This window comes from Triplophysa rosa, linkage group LG8, assembly GCF_024868665.1.
Source record: "Triplophysa rosa linkage group LG8, Trosa_1v2, whole genome shotgun sequence".
NCBI lineage: Eukaryota > Metazoa > Chordata > Actinopteri > Cypriniformes > Nemacheilidae > Triplophysa > Triplophysa rosa.
Genome location: NC_079897.1, coordinates 19908591 through 19934809, shown reverse-complemented (window position 1 = coordinate 19934809; position 26219 = coordinate 19908591). Strand labels below are relative to the sequence as shown.

The 26219-nt window shown below is 37.4% G+C and overlaps 3 protein-coding genes across 6 annotated transcripts; 2 read left to right on the top strand and 1 right to left on the bottom strand.

Annotated features, from left to right (window-relative positions):
• Positions 1 to 40: 40 nt before the first annotated feature.
• Positions 41 to 8694, bottom strand: LOC130557960 (NF-kappa-B inhibitor delta). 3 transcript variants are annotated; one of them, XM_057340114.1, is made up of 12 exons: positions 8500 to 8694; positions 5983 to 6119; positions 5868 to 5898; positions 5571 to 5776; positions 4614 to 4825; positions 4076 to 4181; positions 3835 to 3981; positions 3705 to 3756; positions 3310 to 3464; positions 2821 to 2937; positions 2332 to 2496; positions 41 to 1655 (listed from the first exon to the last, which is right to left on the bottom strand). In XM_057340114.1, exons 1-12 carry the CDS (start codon positions 8510 to 8512, stop codon positions 1587 to 1589), a joined length of 1410 nt encoding a protein of 469 aa, XP_057196097.1. In that variant the 5' UTR covers positions 8513 to 8694; the 3' UTR covers positions 41 to 1586. The 3 variants fall into 3 exon arrangements, with proteins under 3 accessions (XP_057196097.1, XP_057196099.1, XP_057196098.1); XM_057340116.1 differs by lacking the exon at positions 8500 to 8694 and adding an exon at positions 6509 to 6983; XM_057340115.1 differs by lacking the exon at positions 8500 to 8694 and adding an exon at positions 6623 to 6983.
• A 1986-nt stretch (positions 8695 to 10680) lies between these two features.
• Positions 10681 to 14311, top strand: si:ch211-79k12.2 (uncharacterized protein LOC568844 homolog). Of its 2 annotated transcripts, XM_057340030.1 has the most exons (3): positions 10681 to 10861; positions 11260 to 11494; positions 11566 to 14311. In XM_057340030.1, the coding sequence occupies exons 1-3, from the start codon at positions 10841 to 10843 to the stop codon at positions 12981 to 12983; spliced, it is 1674 nt and encodes a 557-aa protein (XP_057196013.1). In that variant the 5' UTR covers positions 10681 to 10840; the 3' UTR covers positions 12984 to 14311. The 2 variants fall into 2 exon arrangements, with proteins under 2 accessions (XP_057196013.1, XP_057196014.1); XM_057340031.1 differs by lacking the exon at positions 10681 to 10861 and having other exon boundaries at positions 11307 to 11421.
• Positions 14312 to 15432: 1121 nt separating this feature from the next.
• On the top strand, positions 15433 to 24920 carry si:ch211-79k12.1 (uncharacterized protein LOC568891 homolog). The gene is made up of 7 exons (XM_057340719.1): positions 15433 to 15567; positions 16408 to 16529; positions 17502 to 17712; positions 18646 to 18800; positions 20996 to 21140; positions 23811 to 23952; positions 24190 to 24920. Exons 1-7 carry the CDS (start codon positions 15510 to 15512, stop codon positions 24275 to 24277), a joined length of 921 nt encoding a protein of 306 aa, XP_057196702.1. The 5' UTR covers positions 15433 to 15509; the 3' UTR covers positions 24278 to 24920.
• Positions 24921 to 26219: the final 1299 nt, after the last annotated feature.

Sequence of the window (26219 nt, the reverse complement as noted above, 5' to 3'; positions counted from 1 at the left end):
GCAAAACATATGATTAAACATTCATTAACATTTGCAGCATAACATGGATATTTTATGATATGTAAATATCAAACTACAAATACAATATCTTTATATCATCCCTGTAATATTGTATATATGCACACTTTAATGCCAGATGTCAGACTTTGGTTTTGTCAATAATTTCATTCGTTCAACTGCTCTAATATTTACTAAAACAGTAACCAATGTTTTACATTTCACTACATGGTCATTACAATTGTGAACCAATTCTCATAAATCCACAGTCCTGTAAATCAAAGCATTTTACAAGAAAGAGGCATTGGCGTGTTTTCCCTCATTTGAATTTCCTGAGGGACTCTGGGTACTTTAACACAGTGAATCATGCTTGTGATAAATTGGATTGGTTTTCTTACATCTGATTCAATCTCCAACATTTAAAATCTTGATAAAGGTGACTATTAACCCCACATTGAAATCAAACGATTCATACTTTTATTTAATACCACTCAATTAAATGTATGTTAAGTCATCGATTATGACGTCTTGACACTAAAAGGTCTTAAAGACTGTAAAGACAACATCAGTGTGGTTGTGTAGTTTTTTACCTCAGAACCCCCTGACATTTCACCCCCTCATATGACTCATCAAAATAACACATTCACATAGTCAGTTGACACATATCCTGATTAAAGGACTTGATATCAAGTGTGCTACTGTATTACATATTAAAGAGCTATCATTCACAATTTACAATGAAATAAATACTGAAACAGATCTTCCCTCTATAAGAAAGTAACATACATTCGATGAAAAAGATTCCAAATGGAACCAATGAGGTTTTTACAGTGTGACATCATTGTAGAATCCACAAACCAATACTCTGATGTGAAGAACTTATAAAACCTCAAAAGAACAAAAACTCTTTATGGAGTAAAAAAAGATGAGAGTTCTTCGCAGTGATGCAAAGAACCATTGAACATTCACAATATAATAATATGAAATGCATAACATCCAAAGGCAATATAAATATGTAAAAAAAACAATTTCCCACTGATACAGTGGGTTCCATGAACAATTTAGCTGCCCATATAAGAGAACCAATATGGTTCATAATTAAAAGTGGAAACTGCCAATCCTCATGACGATTTCATTGAAATCACTATTAATGAACAAATTCATTGATCGCTTTCATGCTACATGAATACACCCAAACGCTAAGTGAGCATTTAGATTTACTGAGAATCAGTTGTTTTTTGATGCAGAATCTACTCTGCCCTTTACTGTCATACTAAAATGATGCAATACTTATAATCCTCATGTGAGGATACTGTAGGTAAATCCCATTCCTCTCCGATGGCAAGCTAGATTTATTCAAATCTAGATAGACTACATGCAGCAATTTTTCTGAATATTTGGCTATTTTGACAAAGATCTAATCACAACAAAATATAATAATTCCTATCTACACTGATGGATTGTCTTGATGACGGATGTTCTTTTAACGATTATAATTTCATGTACATACTGTACTATTATTGGTTCCCTCATTACTGTAACTCTATTGGAGAAGGTTGGGTACGCTGGGACTGCAAAAGTAGTCCTGGTCACTCTTGGTCCTGTAAGGATGTAAAACGCCGTCTAGAGGCACTTTTCTTCTTCAATATGAGTTTGAGCTGAAAGAAGAAAAAATAAGAATGTCAGCTGTGTATTCTCCTCTTGAAATTTTTATTTATATACTTCAATTTATTCTTTTCAAGGATATCCCCTGTAATACATGTCAATTTATTTTTCATTTCTTTGGTAACACTTTACAACATTAGTTAATGCATTAGGTAACATGAACTAACAATAAACAAGTTTATCAGCATCTGTTAATCTTTATGAATGTTAGTTAATGCCAATACAATTGTTCATGTTAGTTCATTGTGCATTAAAGGTGCTGTGTGTATTTTTTTGGAGGATTTCTTGCATGGAATTCGTCATGATGTTTCTACAGTAGCCCTAAACGAACAAACTGCTCAGAGCACGTTTCGTAAATATGTTATCTCCTTCGGCAAAGAAGCGAAAAGGTGACGACATATTAATCCTGTGTCAGCCACCGTAGTGACTCGAATGGGAGGGGTGGAGTGAGCCGTTGGTTGCAATTTCTCAACCTCACCGCTAGATGCCACTAAATTTCATACACTGGACCTTTAACTAATGTTGATGTTGTATTAGTAAACGCTGAAATGAACATGACCTAAGATTAATTAATGCTGTAGAAATATTGTTTACTGTTAGCTCAAGTTGCATTGGTTAATGTTAACAAAAGTGATGACCATTTCTTATGAATGAAGAAAAGCCTCTTACACTCTCTCCTTTATCTCCGCTCTGCAGTAAATGAGCGGGCTGGTCATTTTCCAGGTTGCGGATGCTGGGATCAGCTCCACGACTCAGCAGAAGTCTGATCAGCTCTTCCTGACAGGGGCTTCCATGCAGTCCTGCGGCCATGTGTAAGGCGGTGTGGCCATGAGCCTAAAAATATATTTGATATACAGAATTTATTTGTATATTAAAATGAGGATCTCTGCAGGATAAGAAAAAATCACATCACATGACTAAGAGAAAGAAGCACTTTATCAACACAACTCAAAGGCAACAAATACCAAGTAATGGAATAAGCATTAAAACTGATCTGGTGAAGCGGCACAGTGATTATCAGTAAAAAAAAAACAAAGATCAAAAAGATTGCTGACTCCCATCCTGAAATGAACTAGAGTATGTGATAAATGTATCACTGAAGTATGAGTACATGAAACCACTTCAATACAATATCTGTTGTTATCATGTGTCGCTCACCTTCAGGTTGATGAAGGCCTGCATATCAGTCAGCGGCAGGCTCAGGAGAAAGCGCACGAGATGGATATTCCCCTCCTTCACTGCCAGGTGAAGAACTGTCTTGTTGCTTTTGATTTCCTGAAAAGGCCATAACAATACTAGTCAACAGAGTGAAACCGAAGCAAGATCAAAGCCGCCCGTGGCATGAATGAGATTTCCTCCCTGTGCAGCACCCAAAACGAAACTACTGCGTATGGAACAATGACAAAAGTCAATTGTTTGTCTATCTCTCAGAAAGGAACATTAGGAAAGAAATAGTTTCTTTTCCCATACTATGGAAAATCTACCGTCTTTTTAAATGTCAATACCAGTGATTTGCTGTTTACTGAAGCTAACTGAGCAACACTAAGCAGTGTTAAAAAATACTCGTCCTGAACAATGAGACTCTAAAGAACCAAAAACTTCATTTTCAGGTCGTGTGATGGTACAAACTAGTTAAATAAAGAGTACCTGGCTGAGTATTGAGGCTCCAGCATTTATAAGAAACCGCAAGCACATAAGTTTGTCCTCCGCTTGAGAATGTAGACTGCCATCAGCGAGCCAGGCATTTATAGCCTTCGTCGTGCCACAGTGAGAGATTACAGCACAGTGCAGAGGAGTCAGACCTTAAAGAAGAGGATATTATTATTATTATTATTATTATTATACGTCTCTACTTGAGTTTGATGTTCCTTAATAGCCACCAATGAGTCAATGACTCAAATAATAAAAAATCGAATTACTAAATTATTACATATTCATATTATCACAATTTGTCAACTTTTCGTGCAGTTGCACGAAGTTAAGATGGCTTTAAAGTTGATGACATGGAACTGTAATTTAATAATAACTTGTACAGCTTTTACCTTCAAAATTACGAGCCTCCAGGTCCACTCGGAGTCCGGACGAAAGTATAACCTATAAATTCATCCGATTAGATGCATGTTTTGTGATTCTGAATTGCATACAAACGAGTGGATGGCTTAGCCCTCTAACCTGCATGATTCGGGGAAAGCCATATGTGGCAGCCAGATGAAGCGTGGTTTGACCATTGACATCACATGTGCTGATGTCTGCACCAAGTGAGAGTAAATCTTGGACTATTTCTGGTTGATTTGCTGTTACGGCCACCAGCAAAGCAGTCTGGGATACAGAAGAAAAGCAATTCAATTTGCGGTCCATATATAACTTAAAATGGGCCCTTATTGATTTAACAGTCTTGGGTTATGATATTCACCTTCCCCTTGTGCTCCTTGGAGTCCAGCTTCCCCAGTTCACACAGTTTCTCTGCAGCAGCAAAAGCATATTCCCTTAAACCTTTAGCAGTGTAGATGTGTAGAATCCTAAAGAAAGAGAGAAAATTTGGTTTCAGTTCTCGTTGACGCAAAATGCTCAGCTTTCTGCTTTCTTTTGGAGTCACAGGACTTGCCGAGGTTATATAAGCTGAGAAACTCACAAGAACTCTCTGGTAAAACACCTAATGATGTGGTCTGGTGTGGCCACATGATTGTAAGATATGTTAAAGGAAAACAATATACATGACGACAGTATACACTGTATACACATGTTAATGGAATGCACCCAAATGAGTAGTATTTAATTAAACCAAATTTCAATGTCATTGGGAAATTCTAGAAGCTATTTTGTCACGTCTTAAAGTAACTGCTGATTTTTTTGTAGATCATTATTCTAAATGACCACCCATTCCCGCATTAGTGCTAATAAATCTAACCCACATTCAGAACAGGCTTCATATACACATTCCCGTGACTTACGTGTCTCCATCATCATCTTGCCAGGTGGTTCTGCTGTAATCCATGTTCTGCAGGAACGTTCGAGCCTCCTGTAGCTTCATTATATCCATCTGCGTCTTAAGGTCCTGGAGAATATACGGGCTAGTGTGATCCTCTTGTTTAGATTCAGATGGCCAACACAGACCAGAGCTCATATCAGTCCCAGAAGCAGTAACAGGGCACTCGGTTATGGACTGTGAGGACAAAGAGAAAATCAAGACATTTTTCATCTATTTTGAACAGATGCCATATGTTCTGTGATGCTTTCCTGTGGCTCAGTGGTTAGAGCATGGCGCTAGCAAGGTCATGGGTTCGATTCCAGGGATTGCACATACTTAGAAACAAATGTATAGAATATTGCAATGTAAGTCGCTTTGGATAAAAGCGTCCGCCAAATGTAAAATGTCGTGTAATGTTTTGTTTATCACGTCGCCTCAGGATTTCCACAAGCCTCAAATTATAATGTTGCTTCAGACTTCTATATGTTTAAAGTTCTCTCTTAAAAATGTAGTTCAAAATTTGCCTGACATTTTTTCTAAAAAGTCTTAAATGACATTAAACTTACTTAAACTGAAGAAATTAGTTATATACTTTATAAATTATGCGAAATACGACTAGTTTTTCTATTAAAAGTCAGTTTAATAGAATTTAAGTTCAAATAACTTGTAAAGCTAATATCTTGTTGTTCATTCTCTCCCTTGCTTACTCCAGCTTTGATCCTCCTAGTATACAGCATGGCCTTGTAAACTAACGGTACAGTTTAGCATGTTGACAAAATGTTTATATGCTCTCCTACTTGTAAGTCGCTTTGGATAAAAGCGTCAGCCAATTGAATCAATGTAAATATGATTTAACTGATCAATTTAAGGCAGCTTTTATGTTCAAGTTTGTATATTAAATACATATTAAAATCCTTTTTTTTAATCTAGGTTTTCTTACATATTGCTGTGTTGTATGGCCATCGTGGCAGTCCTGCATCTGCTGGGAGCTGTAGCCAGTGGCAAGAGTCTGTCCAGTCTGGGAAAAGTTGGGCATAAATGGGAATGGATTGCACTGCTGCAGGGATGATTGAGGCGGATGAATGCTGGGAACCTCCCAAAGGTCATATCTGACTGCTCCCATATCTGAGTAGCTTACACTGGCCCCTGTGAAAAAAAGAGATTCAGAAATTCTGCAAATGAAACCATGATTTAAGTTATACAACCACCTCTATCTAGCTGAGCTGGTCAGACTTACCAGCAGTGGGAGATGGTACGGATGTCAAACCCTGTTTGAAGCATTTTAAAAAATGATTAAAGTCTTTGTAATTGTCTGAAGACATTTATATGTAGAAATCTGTGTTTTTACTCACTGGGACGGATGCAGGGCCACCAGCGGTGTAAGTCGCTGTGGAACAGAACGGGGGTGCTGAGGAGGTCTCCCTTTTTCTCTTCTGCTCCAGGAGTTTCTTCACTGTGGGCAGAGGGTAACACGCCTTTTCCTTCGGTGCTGTTGGCAGACGTAAAATGTTGTTGGGTATCTCTCAGTCATAAATTGTTAAATATATCATTCTCTTTAAATATCTATTCTAAAATATTCAAGATTTAAGTCCCCTTTTTCTATTTTATGCTAATTTGCTTAAAAGTACAATTTTACAACAATACTTACATTATTAATTAATGATAATGCTGTATAAAACAGTATATATTTAAAGAAAACAAAACAGTGAAAATCAATGTTTAAGCATGTGATTTATTCACCATCACAATAAACATATTTTAAACAGACAAATATACACAATCTTGGTGCTAAGGGGAAGGTGAGAAGATCGTACGTTTTCATTTGAACACACAAAAGCATTTTAAACAACAATAATTGTATTAAATGCCATTGCTAACCCAGAGTGGCAGATAAAGCACCGCTACATTTTTCTGGACACAAGCATCTTTAGCGCACTTTGTTATTGTTGTTTTTAAGTAATATTGACTGATTTCTCCAGTAATGTGATTTACCCATGAGCCCATTTTTATAGTAGTAGGTGTTGGTATGACACAAAAATGTATTTTCTTTGTGTTAGTCACCAACAAAAAGTGAAAAAGAATGCAAATACGGTAGGTTTCCAGTGGGCATCGGTTACGTATTCTAAAGCAAACGCGAGGAAAGTTTCTTCAAACTCTTGACCCAAAACGTGAGATAAGATATTTCCACCGAAGGAGCATAATGTTCATCCTCTCGCCTCTGAGGAAGGTATTCCATTTGGAAAGGTGGTGATGAGCTCACGTCTACCGTTCTCTTTCCCCAGAAACCCTGTGTCTATGGAGAGGGTTCACTTCTCGCAGAACATTTTCTGTTACCTTTTCTCCGTTACGCTCTCGTGGCAAACCACATCTTCTTCCTGCAATGGTGACGTATGTTCTTTGAAGGGGCCCCATAAGGTTGTGTACTATATTTATAATGTAGCTGATCCTGAATCAGTTTTGATACCTGGCACGACACCAGATAGTTAGGCTGCACTGAGTGATGACCTGAGCTGAATTCAGCTGCCTGAAGCAGATGACAACATTGCAATACTTCATCTAGCCACTAGAAATAAAGTCTGCAATCCAATATGGGTAATAATCGAATGACTTCTACACTGACATATATTTCTTTAATACAAAGAAATAAAAGTCCTAGATTTCTTTAATGAATCTTTTTTAGGGCATGTTTATAAACCATGAATCCATTATCTTTTCAAGGCCGAGTCAGAATTTTTTTTGCGGCATCAATTTTCGTTAATAATTGTCATGTTTTCAAAAAGTTGAAAACATGCAACTGTAGAATTCTGTATTGCTATCATTTTCAGTATTGGTTTCCCCAAAACATGCTGAAGTGAGCTATTTCTATATCAAAGGGGTTTTAAAAGAGGAAGGCAATTCTGGTTTCATGCATGGAAATTCCACCGGGGATGATCTCAATTATTGATTTTCTTATCCGTCCTTTCTCTTCGTCTTTTAATGCACGTGTAGGCTACTGTCTTCAAAATTGAGCAGGGCTACTGATGAACAGAGTGGATATACTACATTACTAAACTAGCAATTCCTTTGTATACCTAATGTATTTACTGTAATGTTTTAAATATAACCTACATGTAGCCTATGTTCCTCTTCCAACGCCTCTATTGTGTATGATCAAAGTGTTTCAAATGTCCGAAAGGTTGGGCTTCAGTGGTCGGGATACCCTTGCGCCGCTCTCTCGCAAGTTCATCGGAAATCCCTGGCCAATGAGTCACGCGCGTGGGTGAGCTAGCGGGGATTCCGTACACCACGCTCTATTCTAGACACCATTATTTACATGTAAAAATGTTTTATTTGTGGTTACACTCCGGGCAACTTGCTCTGTTTCTAATGACATTTTTACAATGACTCCTTGGTTATTTTTCTTTTGACTATAATTATTATTTATAAAAACGTGTCAATTGCTGACTAGACCCACACCCATAAAAACGGGAACTGAAAGCATAACAGGGAGGAGTAATTCATTAAGGGGTTTCTCCAGATAGTTTTAGAAATGAGCTCATTGAGTGATATACACTATGTTGTTGGGGATCCTTATTCAAATGAGTAAAGTCTATTTTAAAATGGTCATACATGACCGAATTTACGTTCGTGCTTAGCCTGGTCAGGGATTTAAACACAACTACGAAATAATGTAAACAAATTAGTTTGTTAAACATACAGTTTGTTATCAACAGCAAAATGTCAACGACGTTTACCTGCTGGGTAGGCTTTAATAGGCTATTAAATGACTTATTACTACAAAACAGCATCGGTAATGATCTAACATTCTCCAACATTTGAACAGGCCGTAGGGCTTTTCTGAATAAATAAATGTAAAAAGCCTTACTTACATTTCTGATGCATGTCAGAATCCCTTTTGCTGTCTTTAAATTTCGGCTCCCACGCCAGGTGAAATGAATGATGTCAGTCGCAAGCCAGGCTCTGTTAAATGTCAACTCCACGAGCTTGATCACGTCCTCCCCACTGCTGTCTGACAATGAATATTATCAATTTATTCCGGCACGTTCCACTGTGTATACAAAAAGCACGCTGTACGTATTCCGCCCTTTTGATGCCCCGCCCCTTTACTGTTGAGGAACCGAATCTGTTCTATCTGAAGCTCCGCCCTTCAATGCTGACGAGACCTGGGGGTACGTGTCTAATTCAAAAGCCCTAGACTAGAGCACATCATGTACTGTATTTAATTTTTAATTCATCCATTTAATGACTTATTTATATATCTATAAAAAAATGATAAATGAGAATCTCAAACTCTCTAACTGACAATTGATTACTCAATTAGTTTAAAAAATAATTTATATAAAAATATCATTTTTGTATATTTTATTTCCTATTTATTTCCTAAAATTTCTCCATCTGGAAACTAATAAAGTATTATCCTAGGCTATACAAAGGCAGTTTACCGCACGTAAAGGGCACAAAAACAGCATAAATTAGTAACCTATTAATTTGCCAACCTATAATATAGTGAAATTGACCTATTTGTCAGTTATGGTGACCCATAACCTAAATGTGACCTCTGCATTTAGCCCATCCAGTGAGTAGTGAACACATGCACTGCAAGTCGTGAACACACACACCGCAAAGGTGCCTTGCTCAAGGGCACGTCAGTCGCTACCTGCTGGCCCTGAGAATCGAACCAGTGACCTTCTGGTTATATATTGTCATAGCCTAAATAAGGTAGTATCTGTGACTTTGCCTCATCTGTAAATGTCACTATTGAGTCCTACAGTTTTTTGTTTTTTCTTATTCTAGGTGACTATATGGATTACCTGTATAAACTGGTGGAGCATAGAATTATCAGCAACAATGTCATAGGAGAGAATACACATAATGATAATCTCTAAAAATAAAATAAAACCTGAATATACCAAGTTTAGACAAAACTGTCTGCCAAATGCATAAATGTCAAATACAATGGGAACAGGAATCCCAAGCATTTATTAAAAATCTTTTGAGCTGAACCAGAATGAAAAAAAAACTGTGCCTATGTTATTGTTAATATTATTATTTTTCTCATAGCCACTTTAGTTAAATACTGCATTTAGTGTATGTATACTGTATTTAGGAGTTTTCCTTGTAGTTGTTTACAAGTGAAGAAACTCACACTATTAATTTGAGCAGTTTAACCCTAGTTTGTTTACAACACATAACAATGAGGGGAATATCCTCATCCTCAAACCACAGCTTCTCCCTCATCACTTTATGTTATGTTATGTTATGTTATGTTATGTTATGTTATGTTATGTTATGTTATGTTATGTTATGTTATGTTATGTTCTATGTTCTATGTGCTATGTGTTATATTGTAACACTGACTACTACAGTAGTTTGGAATAGCAATAGTATACATTATTTTTTATAGGCATATTTGCCAATGTAGAATATTACGAATGTTATAAAAGTACTAGTATACAAATGATACATAAAAATTCTAAAATAGTTGCCAACTTTTAGTCTACTGTGCAGTACGTTCCATTCCAAATACAGCCGTATATTCTTTTGAGGGGAGGGTGGAGCACGCGGCTTCTGTCTTTTAGGAAAATGGCCCCATCTAGTGTTCAAACATACATAGGCTCCATAGATCAACAAAGCTTTTTGCCATATGCAGAAAGGTTCTGCGAAAAGATCAGCATTACATTGATCCACCGGTGACTATTGTTAATTTTGGCATCATTAAATGACAATAGAACAGGTCAGACCAGATCATGACAACAATGACGTGTATTGACAACATTGGTGTTTGAAAGATATTGACAAACGAATGAATAATTAAGCATAGCACACAAAAGTAGTGATGTTATTGCATTAGGATGGGAAGTCTAGTAAAATTGAACGGGAGATTATTCTATACGCGACAGTATAAAACCATCAAACTAGCTTCAAAACGGACGTGTTTACAGGTTTTATTACTGAAAAATAACGAGAACATTTTGTCATAAGGCCATATGCATTTTTGTAAAGTAAATGAGGTTCATATAGTCACATGATCTATATCCCGGAAATAAACAGCTGGATAAAATGGCGATATGAGCTGCTACAGTGTAACAGAAAGTGTAGCAGTAATAGACATCAGTTAGTACCGCAGGACTTGAAAAGCCGATAACGTAAATAAATGTGTAAAGCTATGTGTATTTAATAAATGTGTATTTAAAGGCACTCCATCCAAAAATGGACAAAGACAGGCTCCCCGTGAGTACATCAAATAATAAACACACACGAGGAAGTATAAAGGGGGTGTAACGCAAGGCAGAGCTACTGTATAGCCTATACATATATATGGAAATATAAATCGCAAAAAACGTCAACGCAAGCAATTGATTATCTTACGTGCATCTTTATGGATGAATGAAAATGTTGTGATATTTAGTATGATGTGTCTTTTGATACCGTACTCACTGTAACGCTTGTCTGACATTATTCAAAGCGTGTCCACGCGTGTCATTTTCACATGCTGCACGGGACCAGTTTTATTTGTTGTCATTTAGAGTTGATCTTTTTTAATCCAGTATCTAGTAAAATTCATATATGTAGTATTGTCTTTAAAGTTTGCTATTCAGTGCAGGATTTTCTGTTTATTTGTGCCACAGCCGGGTCCGTGCTCTTGGCTGGAGGTGCATAACTTCATTGGTGACCTTATGGCAGCCTCTGCTCCACTGAGAGATCAGCGGGTTGATGAAACTTTGAGTTCTGCCTGGGACATGACAAGACCCAAAGTCTCTCCCCAGTCAAACCCTTCTAGATCAAGCCAGGTGAAAAGTACTGTAGCGTTTGGTCTGCATTCTGAGGAACGGGAAAAATTACCTAGAGACCATGAAAGCATTAGTGAGTAAAGTCAGTGTATTGTTTGTTTATTTTTCCACACACACTTAATTCATACGTTTACTCTTTTGTAGTTCAGCATCGTACCTGCACATGTCCTGGCTGCCCACTTTCCACATCATCCTCTCCTTCCTCACTCCAGACTATGAAAGCTAGAGGTAACTCTGCCTCACAAATCCAACCACCCTCACCCCCCCAGTCCACCCCACCACAGCAGGGCAAAGAGTCCAATTCTGCCCCCCTAGGCCTGGGCTTGTGTCTCGGACTGGGTCTCTCTTTAGAAGAGGACACCAGTGAGCCCAGCTGCACATCTAATTCTGAACCTGGTCACCCTCAGCAGCAGGACAAAGGCACTAGCACCCACAGTCCCATCCCACATGCAAACCCTGATGCCCCACCTCTTCAAGCTTTTCCCTGTCTGTGCTGTCACCGTGGGTTCCAAACCTGTGCTCAACTCCTCTATCACGAAAAAGACTCAGAAGAGCATGCTGCGCGCTACCACCACCATAATCATCACCACCATCACTGCCTTCTTACCTCTTGCATGCCGTGTACACAGTTGTACCACGCTGCCCAGTCGCTGTCCTCCTTCCCGTGCTTGTCCTGCCAGCGCACGTTCCCCACCTGTGCCCAGCTCTTGCGCCATCAGCAGGGCCACGTGCAGCAGGAGAGCTTGCAGCAACTGCCGTGCATGCACTGCAGCGCCTCTTTTCCCCGGCCTTCGCAACTGCTGCAGCATCAGCGTACCCAGCACGCGTCCAAAACGGGCGGCTTCCTGTGTGCCGAATGCGGCCGCGCGTTCAACTCGCACAGCAACCTGCGCATCCATCTCAACGTGCACACCGGCGCCCGGCCCTACAGCTGCGCGGACTGCGGGAAGAGCTTCAGCCAATCAGGGGCCCTCAAGATTCACCGCAGAATACACACGGGAGAGAGGCCGTATACCTGTACGTATTGCGGGAGGGGTTTCCCTCACTTGGCTGGGGTGAGGGCCCATCAGCGCACACACACGGGGGAGAAACCCTACCGGTGTGCCCAGTGTGGCAAGTGTTTTACTCAGTCTGGGGCGCTAAAGATCCACACTCGCATCCACACCGGTGAGAGGCCTTTCGTCTGTAGCCTCTGCGGGAAGAGCTTTTCTAACCGCTCTGGCATTCGCTTTCATCACCGTACAGTTCATGGGATTGTTACTGAGCCCAACTCCGTCGGCAGGCCCAGCCTGGCTGCCACCGCGTCGGCTCTTGCATCAGACGTCCAGAGGATCCAAGAACCTCTCAACCTGATCCATCTTAGGCAACTGGAGGGGCGGAATCTGTCCGGCAAAGAACAATTAGGCAGGGATAGTGACAAAACAGCCCTTCCATATGTCTGTGAGGACTGTGGCCAGCGCTTCCCAGATGCTCCATCTAGAAACAGACACCAGACTTTGGAACACTATTCAACAGAAGAGAGAGAAAGGGAAGAGAGAGGTACAGATAACCACAAAGATTAGAGGAATGACAGTAGACTGAGAAAGCAGATAGTCAAATACCGATGGCACCTGAATAATGCACTATGCCGCATATAGTTAAAGCTATAGTTCACACAAAAATGACGATTCTGTCATCATTTACTCATGCCATTGGCTGTGTGTATGATTTATTCTCCTCTGTGGAACACAGTGGAAGTTTTTTTTAAAGAGTGTTAGCTCTTTTTATCCATACAATGAAAGTCAATGTGGTCCTAAAGTTTCAAACTCTCAAAAAGGTAAGGTATAAAATATTCACGCAAATCCAGTTATTTCATCATTTTTAATAAGGTTTAGTCACTCTGTGTGATACGTTTTTACATTATTCACTCAAATCAAATATTGACCAGCTCATGTACACAGCCCAAGTCAAATAGATGTACTGTAAGTTGATAACAGAAGATCTGGTTGTTCTTGCATGTCTTGTGACCAAACGTCATGCCACATGAGAACCAATGAGATCTCAATGTTATCCACTTGCTGGGAGCTGGTATCAGTCCATCATAACAAACAGAGTATTATTGTTTGGTCATGTAATATTCGTTTGTCTGTGACTTGTGCCTCAAGAACCTAAATTATGATGATCTATTGTGATTTGCACCTTAAGTTTTAAATCAGTAACTTAGAATTTGGCAATCAGTGTTACGTTTTAGCACAATTAGTCTTCCTTATCTACTATTTTTAAGTCGACATTTCTTTTTAGTGTTTGAAAAACTGCTGAACTAGATTATTATGAAAAGGTTCTCTTTGCATTTGTTGTGTGCTGTTTGAAGTTATAGTGCCATGTGAATATTGCTAGGCAAATCAAAACAATTGTAGATTCTGGCTTTAAAAGCTCATTATTTATTGGTTAAGGTTTTTTTTCCCTTCTCACTTCTATAATTGTTGTAGAACTAATGTTTGTAATTACTGTAATTCATGCATTCACCAGGTAAAAGCACTTAAGTATATTGTGTGGTAATCAGTATTATAACATATAGGACATGTCATGGGCTCTCTGCAGGAGCTGACAGTATACAAAATTACATAAAGTGGTGTAGCTGTCTTTACACAAGTCCAGGTAAGTAACTAAAACAAAGGATTGTCCATTATTCTTGTATTAAATGTATTTAACATTATATTGTTGGTATACTCACTCTGTTGACTGATCATCATATTTCTTTCTGTACATCTGTCAGTGTGAACATTGATCAATGAAAACTTGTGACATATGACGTTGTACTGCCTTATATTGATATTGAGAATGTTACAGTGTTACAACAGTTGTCAGTGTGTGTTCCATCTGTTCGGTTGAAAATAAAGCTTTGGATTGTATGACCAAATGTTGTTTCATACATAAAATATGGATGTTTGTTTGGATAAGAAAAGAAAAGACAACATTTGAAGAACAACAACATTACAATGACCCTGTGGAAGTGTAATTTATTATGATGCACTGGTAGGTTCTTCATATGGACTTCGGGCAGATTAATCTGAAATTGTTTTATATTTGTTTATATTTTTTATTATATTAAGATTTACAATTCGACATTATATTATGATTAAAAAGTAGCTTGGTATACTAAAGACAAGGTTTCTCACCGTCTCTGTGGGAAGAGGGGAAAGCACAAAATGTGGATACTGTATTGTATGACCAGAAGTGGGAACGAAGTGCATAAATATCAATCTTCAAAAGTATAATTGTAGTGGATGTATGAACTACCTTAAAAAGTCACCAGTGCTGAGTCACAGTTACCTGAAGTCAAAGTAATTACTGTAAAGGTCAATGAACTCTAAGGGAATTTCCATTGGGCTTGTTTAGGGCAGGTCTGGTGATGATATTGGCCCATTCATTATAACTATATCAAAACATTGATTTAGAAGTTTAAGCTGTATGCGCGCAGATCCATTTCATATTGCCTCGCAACAGCAAACAAGCCGCAGCAACATTTTGCGCTTCAGTGAAGTGAACAGCGTTTCTTTTAAAATCCACATGAAGCAAAGCGGGGTTTTTATTTCACTTTAACATAATCTGTTTCCTTGTTATTCACAAATGATCACATTTAATCAATTTAATAAAACATTTTATCAAGGAATTCTTTAAAAACCATTGCAAGGGGGCTATTTTTCAAAATAAAATGATTATTTATTGATGCACTTCCCTGGTGCGTCCTCGCAAGCAACATAAAAAACAGCATCCTTTGTTATGCACTCAATCTATGGCCACGGATTATGCTGGATACAGGTGACGCTTTTAACCGATTTGCATAGGGGGTCGATGTGTGAAACCACGGCGTAGCTTTGTCTTTAATTGTTTTGATTGATAAAGCAATCAAATACTTTGCAACAATTATTATATATACTTATACATACTTTTTAAATTGTGTTTATTATTGCAATGTGTAACAAAATTAAAGGTACGTGCTCAACTTGAATAGCAAACCACGCCTTCTTCTGCGGTCATAAATTGTGTTTACAGACGTTCATTTCAGCAGAAGTTTGTTTTGAAGCGCAGAAGTCAAGAGAGTCAAAATGAGGGTCTGTATTATCCTCGCAGTGCTCGCGCTCATCAGTCTCCAAAGCTCAACTGGTAAATATATTTTGTTTTGCTAAAGCTATTGTTTCGCAGCTGAAAATTAAAATGATAAAATGATTTTGCACCACCTACACTGTAGGCCTATTCAAAAGCTGAAGTGATCAAATGAGACCGTACAGTACTGTGCGTACGGTTGCTCACTTTTGGAAAATAATCAAGTTGGGGTTGTTGAGTTGTTATGTAAACCATTTTAACAATATTTGTATCGTCTTTATTTTGTTTTGTTGCTCGTTAAGTGCTAAAGCTAAAGAAATGTACCTTCAGAAATGAATACTTGAAGTTTTCAATTGTTTGAATGATCGGGGCTGGGTTTCCCGAAACCTTCGTATCGCATCACTACGTCGTTCTTAAGAATATATCGCTACCACTCTTAAGGTATAGTTTAAAAATGACGTAGCGTTAAGAAGGTTTCGGGAAACTCAGCCCAGCTCTTTAGGTGTAACTTAATCCATGCATGTTTAGACATAAATCGTGAATATGAAAGTGTTGATGAAAATTTGTTTAACCATCATGTGCTTTATTTGACAACAATAATGTTATCATTAGTATTGCATGTGAGCAAACGTAGAAATTGCATTATTGGTGGATACTTTACTACAATTCACGTTTTATAGTGTTTCGAATCGCATGCTTCTTTTGTCAATGTTGTTTTCATGCGTGGTGTCCACAGTTCTATTTCAAAACAACGCACCATGTTTTTTACATTATTACAATCATATTACAATTTTTTGGCATTTAGGTGTAGGCCTAAGATAGGCTTTCGTTTCTGAACAAACAGGAAGCTGTGATATGCAAATGCTAATTCAAAACTGTTTTGTTTTCTACATTCCTCAGCCTATCTGATGGTAAAAGGACCATCTGAGCCAGTCCTGGAAGGACAGGATGTGACGCTGGAGTGTGTGGACACCGATTCTAAGCTCAATATGAGCTCAGTCCATTTTGAGAGGTTCTCTAAGGTACGGCCATTTACACAGAAGCATAAATGTGCGTGTATACAATATGCTTTGACCTACAGTTGTCGGTGAATGTCTATACAACAGCAGCTTGATACTGAAACAACATCTTTCTTTTTCTTGAGAAACGAGCAGGGTTCAGGTTGGTTGTGCTGTTTTTGCCTCCCCTCTGTTTCGCTGCCAATATGATTACAGTAAACAGAGATCTTATAGAGACGTATTTTATAAGGAATTTTGTTTCTTCCCTCACAATTTGTATCAATATTTTATAGACTAACTTATTTGTCAGGGCAACAACAAGAACAAGAACAAACAAGGAACAACAACATTCTCATTTGAATGTATTTGTCTGGAGGTCAGGACTGAAAGTAGTATTTACACAGCAGAATGCAGTATGTGTTTTTCCAGGCTACTGAAAGCTGTTATTCTGGTTTTAATTAGTATCTGGCACTGAGAAGCCTTTCGAGGATTCACAACATCTGCTGCGTCTGTCGATGCGCTGTCTGTTTGTCACCTTTTCCTGGCATCTAGATGCAGTTGTGCCAAGACAAAAAGAGGTTCTATACAACCAATCACAAAGACAGATGTTTTGTTTTGCAAACTTTCATTAGCCTGTGTCAGTAAGACCCAAGTGTCAATATCTATTTCCTACAGGTATAGCATATTTGAGCAAATTCAGCAAGCAATCCCCATTTCAGATACAATCTCAGGCAAGCCTTTATCATGCAGTCAATTTGTGAGTCAAAGTTGTCAGTCTGAATATCTAAAAGTCTAGTTTTTATTTGAAACAAAGTAGAAACACCCATCTCTATACAACACAATATATAAAAACCTATTTAGTTAAAAATCGAACTGAAATGAACAGACTAAAACGTTTTGTTGTACTAAATTCAAATATAATGTAAATCCAAATGTGACACTTATTTTACACATCTATATGTGAGTGAAATTTTTCGTTCTTTTTCTTCCCAACAGTACATGAGGAATTGGTATCGTCTCCAGGCAGATGATGTGTATTTATACCGCAGATGTTTCATGTATGATGTGGATGTGAGAAGAGAGGAGGGCAAACTTCTTGTCCTAATTTCAAGCATCCAGTCCTGGTCTGAGGGTCCATACCGCTGTGTGTCTGAGAACTCTTCTGCACCGGATAACTCTTCCGAGTCGCTCACCATCCCCATCCACTGTGAGTAAGAGTCAGATCACTGCCAAGAACTCACATCATGGGCTGATGGAATCTTTAAGAAACAGTTTAAGACTCTTTATGTAATTAAGCAGCGATGCAAATGCCCATCGATTGTTACGAACACAAATCGATTTGTGTATGTCTACACTGTCTAGACGCATAATAGCTCCTCGGTCTTTCGTTGTCACATAAGTTTTCTGTTTTGGATCTAAAGATAAGGAGAGAAATAAAACTCTTTCTCTCATAAAATGACTAAATCAATGTTGATATTGAATGGTGGTTTTGCTGTGCCCAGGGATGAGTTATTGGAATAACTTTGTGGAGAAAAAAGATGGATTTGTACTAGGGCTGTCAAACGATTAATCGCATCCAGAATAAAAGTTTTTGTTTACATAATATACTGTATGTCTGTGTAGTGTTCATATTAATTTTGAATTAATAAACACATACACATACATGCATATATTTAAGAAAAATATACAATATTCTTTTTTATAAACGTTTATTTATAATTTAAATTATTGGTAAATATAAATAAATACATCTAAATATTTCTTAAATATACGTGTATGTGTTTATAAATACAAAATTAATATGCACAGTACACAGACATATATTATATAAACAAAAACTTTTATTCTGGGTGCGATTAATCGCGATTAATTGTTTGACAGCCCTAATTTGTACAGAAAGGGTCAATACACATAACAGATGGAGACAAGACAATCTGTGAACAGATTAATACACCATAATCTTAAATAATTCTTCATCCTTGTCTCCAACAAGATTCTTAAATGCATGTGCAGGTTAATATCTCTCCATGTAAATGATCTTTGTTTGTTTGTGCTGCTTCCTTGTTTTCATGTGAATGTATTCAGAGCTGCTTTGACTCATCCTCTGTATCCACCCATGCTCTCTCTCTTTTTCTCTCAGATATGCGAGAGGTATCAGTGCACCGGGCTGGTTTGGGCTACCTAACCCGTTATTACAACTCTGTGGAGGAGCTGAAAGTTCAATTAGGGGATGACGTAGAGCTAGAATGTTCCACTTCAGCTTCTGAGAAACCCAATTACTACTGGACCAAAGAGGTGACATATCTAATATTTGATGTTATATTCATTTTATCTTGTTCCAAACCTCTTTCATTTTTCTGTCTGTGGTGAGATTTGAATTGCCTGTTTCAAGGAATTGGTAGTGTAGTTTTCTCATACCTGAGAATTTTTGAAAAAAGTCCAAATGAAAGGGTTGTGAATGTTATCATTTTTAGTTAAATAAAGGAACTTATATTCGTGCATGGTTCATGTGTGAAAAGTCCCAGAATTTTGAGGTGTAGGATAGACAGCACAACTAAGTCATGCTGTGAGACTGTTTTGTCACATAACCTAAAACAACTGGCTTTGTGTGCTAAAAATATTATTGACTAAACCAGCCTGAATATATAATGAATAAACATTATAAAATGAATATAAGGATTATATAAAGAGTTTGTATTAAGAAAATATATATAGTAAATGTGGAAATAACAAGTACACTTATCTATTTTTTACAGTGCACTAAAGGGATAGTTCACCCAAAAATGAAAATTCTGTCATAATTGACTCAGATTGTTGCAAACCTGTATAAATTTAATTTTTCTGCTAAACACAAAGGAAGACATTTTGAAGAATGTCAGTAACCAAACAGATCTCATCCCCCATTGATTCCCATAGTATTTATTTTCATTACTATGGCAGTAAATGGGGGATGAGATCTGTTTGGTTACTGACATTCTTCTAAATATCTTCCTTTGTGTTCAGCAGAACAAAGATATTTATACAGGTTTGAAATGACAAGAAGGTTAGTAAATGATGACAGAATTTTTCTTTAAGAATTTTTGGGTGAACTATCCCTTTTACACTTTCGATCTGCATATAAATAGCATGCATAGTCAGCTCTTCAGTACATTCCTCCGGTGTTTATGCATCGTAAAAGCTTTTGTGCCTCTGCTTGTCTATGTGTAATTGTTGACATTCTCAAATACACACAGAACAGAAAGCACCATGCCACGTTCTTATTCTCAGGCCAAAAAGTCCCTTTAAAATGTCATTGTGTGGGTTGACAGGTGGCCATAGAATTGCATGTGATGTAATGTGGTCAGACCTGCACCTCAGACTCTCAGAATGATTTCATCCATTACTTTTCACAACCATGCAGTGTCATTCATTGTCACAGTAACTGCTTTAACTTTAGCACTTTAGCACAATTTTCATCTGTCCAAATCAGGGTCGTTATCATTAACTAAAGCTAAAATTAAAACCGTTAATGCATTTCTATTAATTGAAATAAAAAAAGGAAAACTATTTGAAAAACTTACACCAAACAAAAATGAGAAATATTGCTTGGATTTTTTTTAAACTGAAAATGTAAGCGGAGGCACAAAAATTATCAACTGTAAATAAATAACCAGATCAAAATTAAAGCTGAAATAGAATAAAATACAACAACACTATAAATAAATAAATAATCAAACAAACAAATAAAGCTAATTAAAAATAATATTAAGCTTACAAAACTGTGGTATTATCAGTTTTCCCTTTAATACAGTATGTGCTTCCCAATCCCAAGGTATAATAGATGCAGATTCCTGTAAATATAGCAACGCAGTATAGTAGTACGTTGGAGTATAGCAGCTACCGGTTACTACGCTCTGTGTCTGCTCTTTGAAAGAGGCAACAGGAAGGTGCTGGGAGCCAGTGGATTAGCTTAAACAATGGTGCTTTAGCCAGAACTTGGCCTGATGGAGAATCCTCTTAATTCACTTTCATTTAAATTGAAATGGACTTTTTTGGCAGGCTGCAGAATCCCCTTTCGGAGCCAAAGGCATTTGTGAGGTTATGATGTGCTTTGACCAGTTTTTGCACAGGCATTTGTTTCCCTGTTTTGTCCTCTTGTTAAAGTGCTAACATGCAGTTGTTACCATAAGCTCAATTTTTGCTTCACCAAAATTATTCTGTATCAAAATTATTTTTGTTGGTTTAATTTGGTAACCTCACAATAGACGTTTTAAGGTGTATGCTCTGCTTATTTTTATACTTTCATTACACTCGCAATGTTGCACTGTTGTAGTTTTTATTCCCCTAATGGGATCCATTACTTTGGCTTTCCCCTTATTCATGGTTCCTTTACTAAGAATTATGAAGTACTTCTGCCTTATCTTTCTTTGAAATTAAAATGTAAAATCTTGCCTTTAGTTCCTGCTTTAGTTTTCACCTCTCCTATAAACTTACCTTTGTTTTCTATCAAGGGAGAGAACTGGGTTTTGTCTGCCAGTAAGCTGAAGTTGGAGAAGGTGACAAGGCAGGTTGGAGGGAGATACACCTGTACAGCCCAGTCTCCTACTGTGCAATCCCTGATGAAGAAACGCACTATCAGCGTCACTGTCCTGCCAGGTCAGAGCTGCCAGAAGGGGGCAATGGGCTGCTGTTAGTTAACCGCACAAACTCAACTGAAGTTAGATGACTGTTACAGCAGTTTCATGGTGTTGGGGTGGGATTTTAATAATCCAAACAAATAGACGAAAAGAAAATTAAGATATAGATCTTGTACAATAGATGCATAATATTGGGATTGCTATAAAAAAAGCATAACGTTAAAACATATCTAAAATACTAAACTTAAAAAAATAAAAATGGGATGTTAGTGTTTCCCTTTAGATGGTTTTAAAGCAACAACATAAACAAACGTCACTGTGCATGCACATGTTTGTGGACTGCCCTTAACTTCAGGTACACATTAACAAATAATAGAGTGCCTGTAGATTATTTCTGATAACAATAAAAAGAAACCGAGAAGAACAATTACTTGCCTCTCCAATATTTTGAATTAAGACTGCGATACCAAGCTCATCTGCCAAATGTCAATGTCCCATACGGATTCTTTAAATCCAACAAAACTAGACAACCCATTCAAAAAATTGTTTATTTAATATAATTAATATACAACTAAATTCAACAAATCATTTATTTAATACAAGTATTATAGAATAAAATAATAATATCAATTAATATTACCATCAATTAAATGAAATATAAACTGTTTATATTATTAGACATTAGCCAAACACAGTCCGAAAGTTAACTGCAGTCCAGGCGTGCACGTAAAATGAAATGGTCTATAACTGATAAACAACAGCGAGCAAAGATAATTTAAAATAAATAATATTTGTATTTCATTAAATGTTCATTATATTTAAAATTCTTTTAATTTCTGATTTAATCTTAAAATTGCACAGACACGACCTGCAGCAAATCATCCTGTGCTTATACAGTATCTCTGGTGCCCTCAATTTTATTTGAAAATCGATTTCAACGTATTTACTGTGATGTTTTTTATTAGTAAATGTCACAGAACGAAAGACATAGATCAGCCCTGCATCAACCAGAGGCAACAAAGCCAGAGTGCTTCCATTCTAATCAATGGAGCCATCGCTACAGCTGCTGCATGTTCAGACAGCTTCATTGATCATCACAAGAACGTTCCAGCTCTGTGGTGTCATTCGCTTGTGTTGTAGACACAGTGCAGGACAATAATAGCTGCCATTAGACTATTGCATTACAGTCATGAATATTAATAATAGTAAATAGTTGTCACGCAACATTACAGCAAAGCAATAACATCAGGATTAGGGACATTTGTCTTCTGTGGGTGATGAGGTCAGAGAGGAAGCAGCAGAGATGAGGGAGGGTAGAGATGAAGGACCTATGAGTGACAGACGAGAGGAAGAAATCCAAGAAAAAGAGATCATGAGGAAAATGTGTTATTTTTGGTTGATTGTATATCATGAGGAAAGACTGTGGTGCAGCAGGTGCATTAGGACTACAACAAACAGGAAAGTAGGCAACTGATCGAAATAGAAGTGAAAATAAATAATACCTGTTTTATTAATGTAAAAGCAAAAGTATATTTTGTAAACAGAGGTAAAATTTGTACTAATTAACTGAGTTTTTAGGGTTCAACATCCAAAATTCTAAAAATAAAAATAGTGTCATCATTTACTCACCCTCTTGTCATTTCAAACCTGTATGACTTTCTTTCTTCCGCAAAACACAGAAGAGATTTTGAAGAATGTTGGTAACAGAACAACGGCGATACCTATTCACTTTCATTGACTGGACACTAAATCATTGCAACCACCATTGTTCGGTTACCAACTTTCTTCAAAATATCTTCTTTTGTGTTCTGCAGAAGAAAGAAAGTCATACAGGTTTGAAATGACAAGAGGGTGAGTAAACGGTGACAGATTTTATTTTTGGGTGAACTATCCCTTTAAGGTATTTACTATTAAAGTTTCAGAGTTTCTGCTGAGTCAGACCTTGCCCTCAAATTGACCTTTAAATGTTTTGTATCTTTTTCACATTACAACAAGGAAGCAATCTGGAAAAGAAAGATAATTATGGACAATTAGCTTACCTGCCTAAGGCTGAACTACTAATTTAAAAGTGTTTAGTCGGTTTAGATGGTTCATCAAGTTTTTAGATTTACCCTGCGTTCCAATCAGCATACTATCCGTCCTAATAGTATTCGAAAGTAGAATTAGTATGTTCAAAACCGTAGTATGTTGAAAATAGTATTCCGAAGTTTCCTGGATGGTCTACTACTTCCGGTAGAAATTCGAAGTGCAGAATGATGCACACTCTAACGGCTGATATTACCCACAACTCACCGCGAGTAGGCGGAGTTTAGTGAGGCTCCACTGCATTAATAAATTATATAACGGATGCGTCACTAAAATTAACAAATGTAAGTATACAGTAAACATTACATACGAAATAATGAATGAATAAATACCTTAATGGAAGAAGAGCTGTATTTTGATGTATGAGACAGTTATTGGCCACAATGTTGTTTAGGCAACAACAGCCACTTCCGCTTCCTGTTAGTATGTCCCAGTGTGTGCAATCTCTTTTGCCATGCACTCAAAAGTACCTACTATTCCAACACAAAAACAGTACCTACTATTAGGGCTAGTATAAGTAGGCGAATTGGAACGCAGCGAATGTTTTTTGCAACTAAACTTTTTAGCAGAGTTAAGATGACTGTCTCCCTGTTTGTGTTTACAGAGAATGCAGCATGGTATGAGTCCACCGCTGGTCATGTAGTTCTCACAGTGTCCTGTGTAGGAATTGTTCTTCTGGTGATTGTGATATCCATGATAACATACCTCTGCCGTCGAGCCAGCCAAAGGAAGTGCAAGGGTCCCATGTAAGTACTCTTACCTCCCTAAAAGGACAGGGAGGCGTGGCTTGTTATACTGTAAATCAGTACTATGAGTTTAAAAGACAGTGATGACTGCCTCTCAATCCCCATCACTTCTAACCCCCTTAGAGCCGTTCAGACAGACTAGACCATGTGCAAATAACCGTCTCTCCCAGAGCCCCACATATTTTCTTATTCTGTCTAATATAACATGTTAATCATTCATATTTCTCTCTTCCTCAGTGATGACCACTCCCAGAAGAAACCCATCTACAGAAACAGCGTGGAGTCCCTACCCTCCACCAGTTCTGACAAGCAGCCACTGGTATAAAGAGTGAAATCGATGGAGGGCTGGAGAGGAGAAGAGAAAACTGAAGAGAAAAGAATTAGAAGGGGAGAATATAGTGTGAAGAGGACTTTGTATACTTTTTGATTCACTTTATAGACAGATAGTATCTTAATTATATATCTAAATAAAGACCCTAGAACATAAAATCTATAGACAAAGGTGGAACAAATGATGGTTTTAACAAGGTAGGTCGTGTCCAGTGTGCTCGGCAGAAGTGCTCTTCAACAAAAGGTGTGCAATTTTCTCTGTATTGATTAAAAACGCAGCAAAATTGAGAAATGCTGAAAAGATGTTTTTGAGAGCTGACCTTGAATTATTCTTTTTCCTATCGTTCTCGGGTTGAAAAGGCAGATTTCAGTTTATGTAAACCATTTAACATTTCTTTTATGCAAACTCACTGTCTTCAGGCTATCAGATCATTTAGTCCGATGTAAAAAATGGAATATTGCTTTAAGTAAATGCATAATCATCTGTTTCTCTTGAAAGGGCAGTAGGTAAGATCCAGACTAATACTCATCCAATTACTCTTTGCACTTTGACTGTGTTGCACTTTTGCACATGTTTGATTTTGCCCTGTATGTCTTTGAATTTAAAGCTAATAAACTGTTTTAAGTTTTACAACGTATTCAGCCTCCAGTGTTTTTACTGATCTAATTAAGATACATGGATACTCATCTATCCCATGCAATAATCCAAAACTGACAGCAGACTTTTATCTCTATGTAAAATTCCTTAATTCGTTTTACATTTATGATAATGCATTATAAGACAGAAAAACAAATAAAACAGAAAACAGAAAATAAGCAAACCAGTGGCTTTAACATGACCAGTGCCATATACAGTATCTATTGCATGAAATGACAATCATTTTTACACTGTATATAAGTATTTCACCCCTGACTCCCAATGGGTGGCAACAATCAATAGATAGGATTGAACAAAAGAGGGATCGACAAGGCTTGAACTCAGAACCAGAAATGTATCTGACAACTCTAGAATATAAAAGGAAAAACCGTCCATATCCGAAAAAGCCTCAGGCAGTCCATATCTAAACCGTGCGTGCTGCTACATGCCTGTAACTTGGTATGCAATCCAAAGTTTTTCACAAACAACATGAACAGTAATTGCCTATACTTTCCCCAGTCAACGCATACTGTAACAGTAACTCCACTGTTAATTTTACCCTCCAATGCTTTAATTTTACTGGAGTCCAGCAGTTCATCACTGCAGGCATTATCCCAGCTACTCATTTAATTTGTTCTGTTTGCTGTATTTCAGTTTATGTTGTTTTATTTCCAGCGTGTGGCTGACCAGAGGCCTCCATTAATAACCGGAGCTTCTGTGCATTAGCAATGACAGTTCATTAACAAAGGTACATGCCATGAAAAACAACAAGAACAATAGGCTAATTTGGAACTGATTATTTGCAACGTATCCTCTATTCTTCTCTGTTTACATGAGTGAGAGTACAGGATAGCAAGGTCAACTTCTTGTAGAAAAGGAAACCTAAAATATAAATGGACCAAAAAGAAACACCTCAAGTAAAGAATCTGAATAACCAATCAAGCTGTTAATGTATACTGTTCGTTTGCATATCCGAGGACAGTTCCATTTTTCAACATTATAAGAACACCTCTAATTCGCACAAAGCATTTTTTTAAGACCGTTGACTGTTTTATTTTCAAAAATGGTTTTAAACATCAAAACCTGTTTATTTGCTGCGTAATTATTTTGGTTAAAAATGCCACAAGCTGCAATTTGGGATTGGAAACACTGAGGTGTGAAAATAATATTTCACGTCTCTCTGTTCTCAAAGGTAGCAGGTTCTTGTCAACAGTCAGGGTTATTTTCCCACTTAAATGGCTTGCAGTTTGTGTTGTATAAATGTCTCCACTTTAATGTCTCTACAATTTTTTTATGCCAA

What these genes read in the sequence shown, in the direction of transcription:
- si:ch211-79k12.1 (XM_057340719.1), top strand. Translation starts at nt 15,510, where the DNA reads ATGAGGGTCTGTATTATCCTCGCAGTGCTCGCGCTCATCAGTCTCCAA. An exon ending in ATTTTGAGAGGTTCTCTAAG is followed by an intron (nt 16,530 to 17,501) that starts GTACGGCCATTT and finishes TCTTCCCAACAG; the next exon opens with TACATGAGGAATTGGTATCG. An exon ending in ATTACTACTGGACCAAAGAG is followed by an intron (nt 18,801 to 20,995) that starts GTGACATATCTA and finishes TTTTCTATCAAG; the next exon opens with GGAGAGAACTGGGTTTTGTC.
- si:ch211-79k12.2 (XM_057340030.1), top strand. Translation starts at nt 10,841, where the DNA reads ATGGACAAAGACAGGCTCCCC. An exon ending in TGGACAAAGACAGGCTCCCC is followed by an intron (nt 10,862 to 11,259) that starts GTGAGTACATCA and finishes TTTGTGCCACAG; the next exon opens with CCGGGTCCGTGCTCTTGGCT. An exon ending in TAGAGACCATGAAAGCATTA is followed by an intron (nt 11,495 to 11,565) that starts GTGAGTAAAGTC and finishes ACTCTTTTGTAG; the next exon opens with TTCAGCATCGTACCTGCACA.
- LOC130557960 (XM_057340114.1), bottom strand. An exon ending in CAAGATGATGATGGAGACAC is followed by an intron (nt 4,182 to 4,613) that starts GTAAGTCACGGG and finishes CTCTTTCTTTAG; the next exon opens with GATTCTACACATCTACACTG. An exon ending in CCAAGGAGCACAAGGGGAAG is followed by an intron (nt 3,982 to 4,075) that starts GTGAATATCATA and finishes TCTGTATCCCAG; the next exon opens with ACTGCTTTGCTGGTGGCCGT.